This window comes from Microcebus murinus, chromosome 1 (assembly GCF_040939455.1).
Source record: "Microcebus murinus isolate Inina chromosome 1, M.murinus_Inina_mat1.0, whole genome shotgun sequence".
NCBI lineage: Eukaryota > Metazoa > Chordata > Mammalia > Primates > Cheirogaleidae > Microcebus > Microcebus murinus.
In genome coordinates, this window is record NC_134104.1 from 121820694 (window position 1) to 121834153 (window position 13460).

At 50.2% G+C, this 13460-nt stretch overlaps 1 protein-coding gene across 1 annotated transcript in view; it reads left to right on the forward strand.

Moving 5' to 3' along the window:
• Window positions 1–3670: 3670 nt before the first annotated feature.
• SLCO2A1 (solute carrier organic anion transporter family member 2A1) overlaps window positions 3671–13460 on the forward strand; it is a 79082-nt gene continuing 69292 nt past the window's right edge. The window contains exon 1 of the mRNA XM_012766834.3: window positions 3671–4076. Coding sequence (XP_012622288.2) covers window positions 3981–4076 — 96 coding nt within the window. The 5' untranslated portion in view covers window positions 3671–3980. The remainder of the gene's footprint in view (window positions 4077–13460) is intronic.

Here is a 13460-nt window from a genome sequence, read left to right on the forward strand (position 1 = left end):
GAGCCTGGAGCTGCTCAGTGCCTCCCTGTCTTTCTCCTTCCCTCTGCAGCCTCAGGAAAGTTGTTGGTGCATTGTCTGCGCTTTCTCCCTCCCAGTCCCTCCTCGACCCACACAGCCTGGCCTCTGCCCACATCTCCCACTGCGAACACTACCCACGTTCCTCAGCGGCCACGTCGCCAGCCCAGTGGTGGCTCATCCGGCCTTCCCTCCCCTCCTCAGCAGCCAGGCCAGTGCTCGCACCCTCCTCTTGCAAACATGGCCCCAGGGCTCTGCCAACACCCCTCCCCTGGTTAACTTCCCTCCACTCTGGCTCCATCCCCTGGGCCACCCCTGATATTGCTGTGACCCATCGCGGACCTACTTCTCATCAGCGCCTTCTCACAGGGAGATTGACCCTTCTTGAGGTCAGCCGCCTCCTCCACGGGGCATCCCCAACCGCATCCCGACCCAGCATCCCAGACCCTGACGCTGGACCCGCATACCCAGCTGCCTCCTGAACATCTTTACTTGGGTGTAGGCTGCGCGGTTGGAGTTCAGGATGAGCCTGGGGTGCCTCGCTGGCTTTCCCTAATAGCTGCTGCTCCTTCTAGGCCCCCTGTGCCAGCAGTGGGCATCACTGATGTGGGCTGCCCAGGCCAGATCTCTCTCACTGACGTGGATGCCATCTCCCTTGACGTTTCTAGAGCCGTGCTCTTCTCCCAACACCCATCCCACCGCTGCAGTACGGGCCTTTGTCATGGCTCCTGGATTCTTTTCTCAGGCTGCCCCATTTCACTCTCACCTGCAGCCACAGAGGTCTAGGTGAGATGCAAATCAGCCCAGGGTCCCCATCCAGAAGCCTTATTGCCTCGCCACTGGGCTGAGGATAAAGCCTTAAGTTCCAGCCTCATCGCCTCACACATGCCCACCGCTCTTGGTCATGTGCCCCAGCCAGAATGAACCCCTAGAGCAGGTTTACCCTCCTTACCCTAATCCTTTCAATCCTTCCAATCCTTAGGGCTCAGCTTGATAGTCACCTCCCCCAGGAAGCCTTCCTGCTGCCCAGGGTGAGTTAGGGCCCCTCTTCTGTATTTCTATGGCAGCTGTGCACAACAGCTGGGAAAACGCCTCCAGCACTGCATGCCTTACTGCAGCTGCTTTTGGCAGAACCTTCTTATCCTTCCCACAGCACACTGATGCTTTCCTTTCTCACTCCCCACCCTGGGACCATCAGGAGATGTTTTTGTACTTTGGTTTTTTTTGTTTTTTTTTTTCAGTGCTAGGAAATACTTGCTGAAATTGAAGGATGGCAAGGCTGGGAGATGGACCTTGGGGGTGCTCTTTTAAGGAAACAAGCTGTTCTTTGTGTAGACACTGGAAGTTGAAGACACAATGTCATTTCTCTCCGTTTCCATAATAGAACTCCAACTTTGTTCAGGGGGCAGCAATGGTATTAACCATATGTCTTGGTGTCCTTTGCAGATGGCAGCTATGTCACCCAGTATTGGCCAACGAGACTTAAGCAACTGTGCATGCAAGGGGGGATTTGCTTCCCTGGTGTGAGCATGGCCCCTTCCTGTTTCCTGTTTTCCACTTCTTTCCTGGAATTAGGCAAGGAGGCTGGAGGTGGAGCAGCCACCTTGTGACAATGAGCCAGCCATTGGGATGGGAGCCACACACTAAGGGATCCTGGAGTGGTCTAGGCCATGACCCCTAGATTACCGACTAGCAGACCTCTTATTATGAGAAACAAATAAATCTCATTTAAGTCATTTTGGTTGGCTCTCCATTACATTTAGCCAAACTCCACCTAGTCAAGGTCAATGAAAGCAGATAAGCATCTGTGAGCATTTCTGAATAGGCCTTTCCTTGGGAGAGGATGCTGGTGCTGACAGCGGGCAGAGGGCCAGGGTAAAGGAGCAGGACGAGGTGAGGGCTGGAGAGGCTGGTCCACCCTGGGATACTACCAGGGGATCATAGTAAGTCCTCAGGGTTTAAGGAAGAAGCTCCAGCCATGGTGACCCTCATATGTCTGTGACCTTGGCTTGGATATTCTCTGGTCCCTGCCTGTTGGACTTGTGAATGGGGCTGCTCAACTAAACTCTCCATGGCACAGTGCTTCAAGTGTGGGCTTTGGAGCCAGGCAAAGCTGAGTTCAGGGTCCAGCTCCACCACTCACTAGTGGCAAGCAGGTTTACCTAGTAGTTTCACTAGTTTCACTAGTGGTGTAGCCATCAGACAACTTTTTTAGTTGGCTGCTCTGGCATCCTCATCTGTAAAGTCCAGGCTGTAACAGCACCTATAACTGTAGGGCTACTGTTGGGGTTACATGGAACCATGCATGTGGGTGCTCGGGAGAGTGCCTGGCACAATGCACCATGTATGTTACAGTCAGCGCCAGCACACATTGAGCGCTCCGTGGTGGTAGCTGTCCTTGCGGTTCATGTTCTCTAAGAGAACAGGTGGTGACCTGGACTTCATGCCTGCTCTGGGTCTGGGGCTGCTGCAGGGCAGTGGAAAGTCTGTCTGGATGCACCTCACTCTGTGGGTGAGTGAAGTGGCTGAAGGGTGTCCACTGTTCAACAGCTTTGGAATGCTGCTACGTGCAGGGTCCTGGGGCCACAGGTGGATAGAAGAAGAAGCTCTTGGACACAGGCCAGGCCAGACCAGGCCCAGAAAGGCATCAAGCCCTGGGTGGAAATAATAAGCCTATGTGGCCTGCCTATCCTGTGGCCCTGGTCTTGGCCAAATCTTCCTGGTAATGAGGGCAGCTTTTCCTGGGAGTGGGGTGCGCTGGGAGAGGTTGACTCTGCAGGGGACTACAGGAAGTAGAGAGCTGGAAAAATGCCTCCAGTACTGGATTCCTTGCTGCAGCTGCTTTTGGCAGAACTTTCTTATCCTTCCCTTTAAAAACCTCACCTTATTTCTCTTCTCTGCGCTGGGAATCCTGGTGGTAAAATATCTTGGGGGGAAAAGTAAACCCGCTGTTCATTCCAGCCCTGAGAAGGAGGTCAGTGGGGTGCATCCCGTTTGTCCACAGCCCCCCTTCTCCCCCGCAGCACTCCTGGCCAGACCCAGCTGACACTTGACAGCGCCTGCAGTTTACCTTGGCTCAGGTCCAGAGAGTTCGGGCCCAGTCTGGGGCGGCCCCCACCTCTCCACCTTGTCACCCGCCCCCTCTCCAGCGCAAAGAGCAGTTTAAATATAAATCAGTCCTCAGCACAAACAGAGCCTCGGCGAGTCTCAGAGCCATCACCGGAACTGAGGGCCCAGGTTTGCACGGCGAGTGCAAACAAGCAGAGACTGGCTCTGTAAATCTCCTGAGCGCGTCGGGAGGGGTGCCGGGCTCACCTCCGCTGCAGAAACCCCCAGCTCCCTTCCACCCTCTGGGTCCGGTGGGCTCCTCCAGAGCCCCCTCGGAGCCCCTTCACCTCCCCCTACCCCAGCCCTCCTGCCCCTAGGCCTGCCAGCTCCGTCCCTGGTCCCCTCTAATCACCCACCCACGGCCCCGTCGCGCCCACCCTCGCTTCAACAGTCCCCAGGATTCCCCAAGCCCTGTAGCCTCCTGCCCCCTCCGGCCATCACCTGCCCTCCCCGGGCCGACACCTCCCTCCTTCGCCCTCCGCCTCCCGGCAGGCGGGACCTTCTCCTGGGGCAGTCAAGCCTCGCGGGTCTCCAGGGAGTCACACCTGTCTGAGGGGGTGGCAGCGGCGGCGGGGGGCGGGGGCTCGCAGCGCGTTTGACACCAGAGGAAAAGAGGGAGGAGGGAGAGCGCGTTTCATCATCAACGACGGCTGCGGCCACTTATAAAACTTCTGGGCGCGCACTCTCTCGCTCAGTCTCCGCGCCGCGCGCCTCCTCCGGCCACCGCCACCGCGCTCGCCGCCCGCCCGTCCCGCCGCATCAGCCCGAGGCGCCCGGATCCGGCTCGCCCGCCCCAGCCCGGGGCCCCGCCGCCGCCGCGCCCGCGCCGCCCAGCCGCGCGGCCCCCGCCCGCCACCATGGGGCTCCTGCCCAAGCCCGGCGCGCCCCAGGGCAGCAACGCCTCTTCGGGCCGAGCCAGCAGCTGTCCCCGCTCCGTCTTCGGCAACATTAAGGTGAGCGGAGTCCGCGAGGCCGTCTGGGCCCGAGCCGCGCCGGGCGCACCTTCGGCGGGGCGCCCGCGTCTGTCCGCCCGAGCCGGGAGGCGCCGGGCGCGCCGGGCTCCCTGCGGGGCGGCGCTCCGGGTCGCGTCCCCGCGTCCCCGCACGGCTGGCGAGGGGGCGCCCGGACAGTGGGCGCGTGCTGGGCGGGCGTGTGCGCGCTCACACGCCCTCGTCAGGGTCAGAAACAGGACAATGGAAGTACCTGCTTATTGGGGCAACTCAGGGCAGAGCGTTCTGGCTTACTAGGCGAGGGAACGGTCCCGTTCTTTGATTGAAAAAGTGAATCTAGAGGAACACTTTGTCGGTACCTGCGGGCAGTTACTTCATTAATGGGACTCGCTTGGAGGTGCCAGGCTGTGGTCCCTCAGAGATGGAGGAAGTTGGAGGCGGCCGCCTCTGGGGTGGGTGGCAGGAGGGATCATCTCCTTCCCCAGGCGTTCTTCTCCCGCGGGCACCGGGACTGTGCTACCCGGCTGAGCGGCTGCAGGCAGTGCAGAGAAGCCCCTTCAGAGGGCAGCTTCCCGAGGCCGCACGCTCCTGTCAGTGTCCGGGCTGCAAACGGCCCCAGGAACGCGGCATGCCCGCGGTTTGCTCAGGAAGGGCTGAGCAGGTGCCTCTTGCCTGGCAAGTTACAGGGAGCAGGCGAAGAGAATACAGAGTGCTGGCGGCGGTTGCAATGAGAACACCTTCTCCAGGGCTCAGAAATTCTTTCACTCCCTCACGGGTCCAGGAGGACCTGGAATGGTTGAATCCACACTCAGGCTCTTCTGCCCATTCTGGGCAGACAGAAGCAACGACGGAAGAGACCTCCTGAGAGGGCGAAGCTGCTGTGGCAAGGATGTGGGAGGCTGCAGAGACAGCATCGGGGCCCCTTCGGGTCAGGGTGGGGATTATGGTGCAGAGAGCTTCTTTCCCACAATCATACAATCTAATGGGACTCGGTAAAGCCTCCAGCGGTGCAATGAAAAGGTAGCCAGATCACACGAAGGGAGGACGGGGGTCTCTGTGGACTGGTAATATGTGCCCAGCAGAAAGCGATCTAGAGGTCAGAGTGGATCTCACCTGCATACTTACTCAGATTGTTACCAGTGGAGCTAGGATCTCCACTCCTGCTTCTGCTCTCTCTCCACACCACAATAAATAAAGCCTGAATTGATTTCACAGTTGGATAGGAATAAGAAACAGAAATTTGGGGATAGTTTAAAATAATCCTCAAATCTCCTTGTCTTTGGCCAGACCTGGATGGAACACTATGTGCAGTTTGAGTTCCACCATTTAAAAGGGTTTTGGAGAAGTTTCAGCAGAGAATTGTGGAATTTTTGATATTTTTAAATTAGGAATTGGGAGGAAAGGTTGGGGGCAAGGTTTGAGTGGTCCAAGAAAAGGGACCTGGGCAGGAGCTAGGGTGGGTGCAATCTCCCTCCATTTTCACCAAGAAAGGCAGGAGGGACAGTTGTCCCACACCAGATTCCTGACAATGAGAGTAATGCCAAATGACATCGTTCTATTTAGACCTGCCCTGAGTCTCTAAAATAAATGCATATGGTTGCAGTTTCTTTGAAGATCCATAAAAATAAGATAATTTCTCATATGCCAATGATTTAGCCACATGCTCCTGAAGCCTGGGCTCAGGCCAGTTGGCCTCCTAAAGGAGTTAAGTACTCATAGCAGTTAAGAATCTTTCTTAAGTCTAAAAATCAGATTCTCTTAATCATTGCCTCGTTTGATTCATAGTAACTCTAAGATTGGAGTTTGGAGATACTGCCACTTAACTTCACTTATCAGCCTGAAAACCAGGTACAAGGTTGGATGTCTTAAGCAAATCTGGAATCTGAAATTCCATTAGTTAAATTCACTGAAGCCTTTCCCTTCTGGGGCAGTAACTGAGGACTTTGCTATTTGAAGGGAGATTTCATCCTCCCAATGAGAGGGTGGGGGACTGCCCTGCCCCTTCCCAGTGGGGGTTGGGCTGCACATGTCTTGGGACATGTGTGCCATGAGTGGGAACAGGGGACACCCAACCTGAGGATCATTTTTCTAGGTTCCTTGTTGCTGGGAAAGACTAACCCATTGGCTTTGTGGACAGTCCTGCGAAAACCCAAATACCATGTAGTTTAGGGGAAGGGGATAAAGCTAGAGGACTCAGAGCCATGTCCCATCCTAGTCACCTAATAATTGACACAAGGAAGTATATCTCACCTTTCCTGAGCCTCAAGTTCCTTACCTGAAAAAGTAGGTAATATCACCAAGTCCCACCTCATGGGTCTGTGTAAGGATTATGAGGAGTGAGGTGTAGGAAAAGGGTGTTGTAAACCATTCTGTGCTCTCCAGGACTGGTACCCATTTGAAATCAGTTCTTTCTTCAACAAATAGGGCTACACATTCAAGTATCATTTAGGAACTATTGTTCTACCAACACCATAAGGCGTAGTTATTTGGTGAAGAAAAACTACAGTTAATACTAATAATGTCCAAAATAATAGTAATAGTAGCTAACAGTAATTGAGCCATATGAATGTACCAGGAACTATGGGAATATTTTATCCATATTTAATCCTCATCACAACTCTCTGTGAAATGGGTATGATTATTGTCCTCATTAATGATGGGGAAAACAAGGCTTCATGAGGCTGGTCCCTTGTGTGTGGGCACACACCCAGAAAGGTGGAGTGTACAGGAGCCAGGTGTGTGAGATGCCAGCATTGGAGACCCTAACCACTGTGCAACCTGGCCCTCACCATCAGCACTGTGCTGTGCTCTGCTTTAGCAGGTGGGGATGCCAGTGCATGTTCTTGCACTTGTTCCCAGTGGTTGGTGCTTCCTCCAGGCACTGGTGACACGCACAGCCCAGCTGTGACCAAGGGGAACTGGGTGGCTGCAGGTTGGGTGTTCCCCATGCTAACAGGCTCATAACCTTTCACTCTGCATAACTCTCTTCTATAGAGTCTGGCCGCTCTTGGGGTGAAGTTTTTCTACTTTCTCCCGCAGGAGTAAATACAATCTCATTTCATCAGGAGACAGTCTCTGTTGCCTCTGGCTGACAGGATTAGTAAGAAGCAGAGACCTGCTCAACAATCAGAAAGCTAAATTAAAAACAGGCTCATGTAGTGATTATGGGGGTGGGAAGTATTGACAGGAGGGAGCTTTTGAGCAACTTATCCTGGCAGTCTCAAAGAGATCTGTTTCTCCTTAAAATGAAACTTTCTTTTGGGGCCAAGCTGAGGTTATCTTACAGAAGAAGTGGTTGATTGGTAACTGCTGCCCGATTTCAGGAAGCCACACACTCAGGGCCCCCGCACAGTGAGGTAATGTATATCTCATCAGTGGGGAGCATCCCAGTGGGCCTGGGTTGGGAAGATCCTTGGGAAGGAAGGAAAGGCAAACTTCACAGCTCGGCTGGCGTGGCCCTGCTAACCTCTGCCCTAGGAGGACCAAAGATGAGGGAGGAGTTCTTTGTCTTGGCCTATGCCCATAACGTCCTGAAGCTTCTGACCCCCAAGCATGGGGAGGCATCTTGGGCTTAATTTCTCAGTTTCCAGAGCAAAGTGCTATATCCCAGCAACCTGATTCATGCTCGGGAAAACATGCTCAGTAGAATCCGCTGGGCCAAAGAATTCCTTCATGGACCCAGTGAATGAAGCTATGCCCACTCCTCCCCAGGGACAGTGTTCCTCTACCACTTAGGATAGCATCATTCTGTTCTCGGGTGTCTGCCTCCTGAGAGGCCCCTCTTGCCCTGCTTGTAGGGAGTGGTCAGGTGGTCACTTAGACCTTCTCCTGGATGATGTGCAAAGCCCCTCTTTGCTTTCCTTTTTTCTCCTGGTGATGCCGACATAGCAAATGGAAGAATGGCTTACGTTTCACAATATAGATAGCTCATTTCATCCCTTTCTTTTTGTGGCAATGACTACATTTTTGTTCCATTCTGGAAGACCCAGAAGTGGTGTTGGGATGGTGGAATGGGAACATGGCTTCCTTTCACCTTCTTTTGTTTGCTTGTGTGGTGGGTCAGGGTGTATGCAGAGGAATGTAGTTGGTCCGAGGGCCTCACCCCCTCCTCATTCTCCCTCTTCACACCCCCTGCTTGGTCTTTTTAATCCCATCCCATGGCTTTAACCGCCCGTAGCACTTCCTTCAACCTGTCAGTGGAGGCGCTGGCCTGCAGAGAACCCCATCTGGGTGCCCACCCTGATGGAACTGAGCAGAAGCCAGGGGTACTGGCCTGGGCTGGTTTGGCCCCTGTTGTGAAGTTGTGAAGTTCACTAACAAGTACTTGGCCATTCCAGTCTCAGTTTCTGTTGAGGAATGACATGAAGAAATAGCTGTGTGAGTTTGCCTCCCACAGGATCAACACAGATGGTTGTCACTAGGGTACTTAGGAGAAAGTCAGCTGAGTTCCTAGTACTAGACAAAATGATTTATTGAGTCTTTAAAATCTTTTTTTATTTTGAAGCAGCTATAGAGTCATCATAAAACTAGTACTTAGAGGTCCTGTGTAGCCTTCACCCAGTTTCTGCCAGTGGTTCCATCGTGCATAACAGCATAATGTCAAAAGCAGGAGATTGACATTGCTATTGAGTATGTGTATAGTTCTGTGCTATTCTATCACATGTAGCTTTGTGTAGCCACCACCCCAGCACTTCCAGGTGCAGAACTATGCCATCAACACAAAGATTTCTCTCGCACTAACCCATATATAGTCACATCCCCCCCTTCCTGACTATCATCCCCTAACCCCTGGCAACCACTAATCTCTTCTCCATCCCTATTATTTTGTAATTTCAAGAATGTTATACAAATGGAATCATACAATATGTGGCCTTTTGAGGTTGGCTTTTTTCATTCAGCATAACGCCCTTGAGATCCATCCAAATTGTTTTGTGTATCGATAGTTTGTTCTTCTTTCTTGCTGAGTAGTGTTCCATGGCATGGATATACTACAATTTGTTTAAATGTTCACTTATTGAACGGCATTTGGTCCGTCACCCCCCCCCCCGAAGTTCTGGACTATTACAAATAAATCTGCTATGAACAATTATGTACAGGCTTTTGTGTGAAGATAAATTTGCGTTTCTCTGCATTGATTGTGTTCAACCCAGAAATGTGTTTACTGGGTCATATGATATTTGCATGTTGAGTTTTTTAAAGAAACTGCTGAACTGTTTTCCAGAGTGATCATGGCAGGTTACATTTGCATTAGCAGTGTGTGGGAGACCCAGTTGTTCTGACACCTTGTCCGTATTTGTATCGTCACTGTTTTTTATTTCAACTATTCTAATAGAAGTGTATGACGTGGTCTGGCTTTGCAGGTCCCTAATGGCTAGTGATACTGGACATCTTTTCATGTGCTCATTTGCCAGTTGTAGCTCCCCTTCTTTGAAATGTTTTCTCATATATTTTCTTCATTTGCTAATTGAACTTTTTTCTTTTTTTTACTTTTGAGTTTTTAGAAGTTCTTTATATATGTTAGACACAAGTCCTTTGTTGAGTATGTAATCTGAAAATACTTTTTCCTAGTCTATGGCTTTTTTTTTTCCATCTTCTTAACAAGGTGTTTCACAGAGAAAAAGCTTAATTTTGATGAATTCTAATTTATTAACTTTTAATTTTCTGGATCCTGCTTTTGGTGTCACGTCTAAGAATTCTTCATGAAACCTTAGTTTCTGAATGTTTTCTTCTACATTTTCTTCTAAAAGTTTTTTAATTTTATATTTAAATTTGTGTTCTGTTTTGAGTTAATTTTTGTATAGGTGTAAGGTTTAGGACAACATTCCGTTTTTTGTCAATGGGTATACAAGTGTTCCTGTACCATTTGTTGAAAAGACTACCCTTCCTCTATTGAATTACCTTTGCACCTTTGTCAAAACTTAGTTGGCCATACTTGTGTGGCCTATTCTGGGTTTTCTATTCTGTTTCATTGATCTATGTGTATATCTCTCTGCCAGTACCACTGTCTTGATTACTATAGCAATAGAGCACGTTTTTTTCCTATTTGATGAAATCATCTATTTTATTTCCTTTAAAAAATTATTAGTAATATTTTTATTGATAAATATTTTTATTGGCATAATTAGATATATTTTACAGGACACAATGTGATGTTTTGATATATGTATACAATATAGCATAATTAAATCAAGTTAACTAACATATCTATCACTTCATTTACCTATCTCTCCTTTTTTTTTTTTTAGACGGTCTTGTTCTGTCGCCCAGGGCTAGAGTGCAGTGGCATCATCATAGCTCACTGCAACCTCAAACTCCTGGGCTCAGGAGATCCTCCTGCCTCAGCCTCCTGAGTAGTTGGGAATACAGCTGTGCACCACCACACCAGGCTAAGTTTTCTATTTTTTGTAGAGATGGGGTCTCGTTTTTGCTCAGGCTGGTCTTGAACTCCTGAATCCAAGCAATCCTCCAGCCTCAGCTTCCCAGAGTGCTAGGATTATAGGTATGAGCCACCACACCTGGCCTTACCTATCATTTTTTAAGGTGAGGCATTTGAAATTTACTCGCTCAGTTATTCGAAATATATAATACATATTGTCAACTATCATCATTGTGCTGTGCAACAGATCTCAAAACCTATTCCTCCTGTTCATCTGAAACTTCGTACCCTTTTATTAAAAACTCCCCATTCCCTCCCGCCCCACACCTCCAGCCTCTGATAACCATCTTTCTACTTTCTACTTCTATGTGTTCAACTTTATTAGATTCCATATTTAAATGAGATCATGAGGTATTTGTCTTTCTGTGCCTGGATTATTTCACTTGGCATAATGTCCTCTAGATCCATCCATGCACATGACAGGATTTCCCTCTTTTTAAAGGCTGAATAGTATTCCATTGTGTATATATATCACATTTTCCTTATTCATTCATCCATTGCTGGACACTTAGGTTGTTTCCATGTGTTGGCTATTATAAATAATGTAGAGCAAGTCTTGAAGTCAGATAAATGCTTAGCTTTATCCTGCAATGGTATGTGTTTATCTTATGGATACCAAATTTTATAACCCATCCAGTTTCACTTCTACTGTTTTGGCTTTTAGGAAGATTTAAAAACAGAGTTTAAGCTTGCTTTTGGTAACTGGGTGGGATCTTCTGTATTTATGTGCTCCAGCTTTTCTTCTGGCCTTAGCTGATTGGTATATCTTTTCCCTTGAACTTGATTTTTTAAAATCATTTATTCCTAAATATTTTCTAATCTTAACGACAGCCCCGCCAGATGGCTATCCGCACCTCCAAGTCACAGTTGAGGAAACCTAGGCTCATCCAAGGCCACATATCCAGTAACCAACAAAGCAGGAATTCCTACCCTGGTTGTCTTACTCCCCAGCCCCCTTCTTTACATGCCCAGAGAAAATCTTTCAGTTCTGGATTCTCTCATCCATGAATATTTGGGCCTTAGCTCAGTGATATCTTGGGTCTTTCAGATTCTCAGATTCTAATCTCACAATGTTAAGTTGCTGATTGAGATGAGACTAGGAGCAAGGCCATTTGGGTCTGAAATTCACTAGGAGACCTGACATGAAACCTGGCAAAGGCAGCCAGGTTGTCTTGATCAATCCCCAGCTCTCTCGGTCTAGAGGACCTGATTCCCTGGTGTGCCTTACTGTTTGGGATGGATTAAATTTGCCCAGGGGTGGAGAATGAAACCAAGGCAGGAAGTCTCAGACTGCACTGAGGGGTTGAAGGATGAGGTTGAAGGTTGAAGGATCCTCCTCAGGGAGCAGCCCTCTTCCTGAGCCTGTCTTTCTGCCTCTTTGCCCTGCCAAATGGAAACACCGCAGGCTCTGGCACAGCCTGAGGGCACAGCTGGGAGCAATAACCCCTGGACTTGCGACCTTTGGGACACTCAGCCTGGTCAGCACTTGGCACTGCTCTCCCCCAACCAGGGCTGCCCCCTGCCTTCAGAACTTCCTAGAGATGCACTGTGCACCTGAGTCTTGTAGGAACCTCAGAGCCCTGATGACAAATTTCGTTTTGTTTACCCGAACATCAGTCATTCTTATTTATGTTCTGAAGACTGCTCCATCCGACACTCTTGGGAGACGCTGGCCTAGAACACAGAGGGCCTCAGTTAAAATGCAGGTGTCATCAGAGAGGGCTGCATTGAGCTAGTGTTTGTCAAACTGCCCCACCAAGAGGCTTTGGATTCTAGAGGGCATATGGAAGTCTCCACACAGGGATAGGACAAGGTAGAGAGGGGAGGGGAGGTGTCTGAGATGTGGCCTGACTAATCCTGAGTATGACATCTCTTTGATATAGTCTATCTTAAAATCAAGTGAATTTTATATTGTCCTCCACAATCTACGTGTTTCCAAATAATGTTATACTCCGCCCCACCCCAGCCTTGGAGTAACGTTGATGCTTCAGGAAACTACGTGTGTCTAGCTCGTGTCTGCCTGGGTGTGGACTTCCAGGCAGCATGAATTGAGTTTGGGAAACAGCACAGGCAAACTTCAAGTTAGAACTAGTTTATCTGGTTAGTTCACCCAGCCAGCTCATTGGGTGCAGAGGGAATGGTACCTAGAGAGTTTAAGTGGGACAGGTGTGCGGGGTGTGGATGTGAGAACATTCCTGGGCTGGGCCCTGTGGGACACTGCAGGAGGGGAGCCACTTGGGGACACAGTGTGGCCACTGGGCCCGGGGCACGGAGCAGCGGTGGGAAGGCGGGGGTGGGGAGAGCGGGCTTCCAGAGCCACACGCCCGTTTGGCTGCCAAGGAGATGGCAGAATGTGATTGGACTGATCACTTTCTCTGGCTGTTGTACAAGCCATTCCTTGCTTGCACCTTAGGCTCCTTTTGAAAACTTCCCGCTTCCCCTGTGATTCACGGTGCATTTGGGGGAAGTGGCTGGGAGCTGAGTGCTGGCGTAGGAGCCGGGGCCTCACACATCCACAAGCATTTATGGGGCATCTCCCTTGCCACCCTTTGCTAGGGGTTGCTGTTTACACCTGGTTCTTAGAGGCTCCCAAGTTTCCAAGAAATAATTGCCTCTAAGTTCCTGGCCTCTAAGTTCCCGGCCTCTAAGTTCCCGGCCTCTAAGTTCCCGACAGGGCAACCAGCTGTCTCCATTTGCCCAGGACAGACGGGCTTCCTAGGACACGAGACTTTCAGTTTTGGACCTGGAAAAGTTGTGGGAAAATGAGAATGAATTGGTCACCCCAATTCACCCCCCACCTCCCCTTGCTATGACATTTTACAAGAGCGAACTTCCACCCTCTGACTGTGGGGCAGGGACAGCACCGAGGAGGGTCAGGGATGGTGTCCAGGAATGGAAATGAACCTCAGGGACCCGTCGGGGGAAGGAATGGGGCTTCCCGAGAGCAGGAG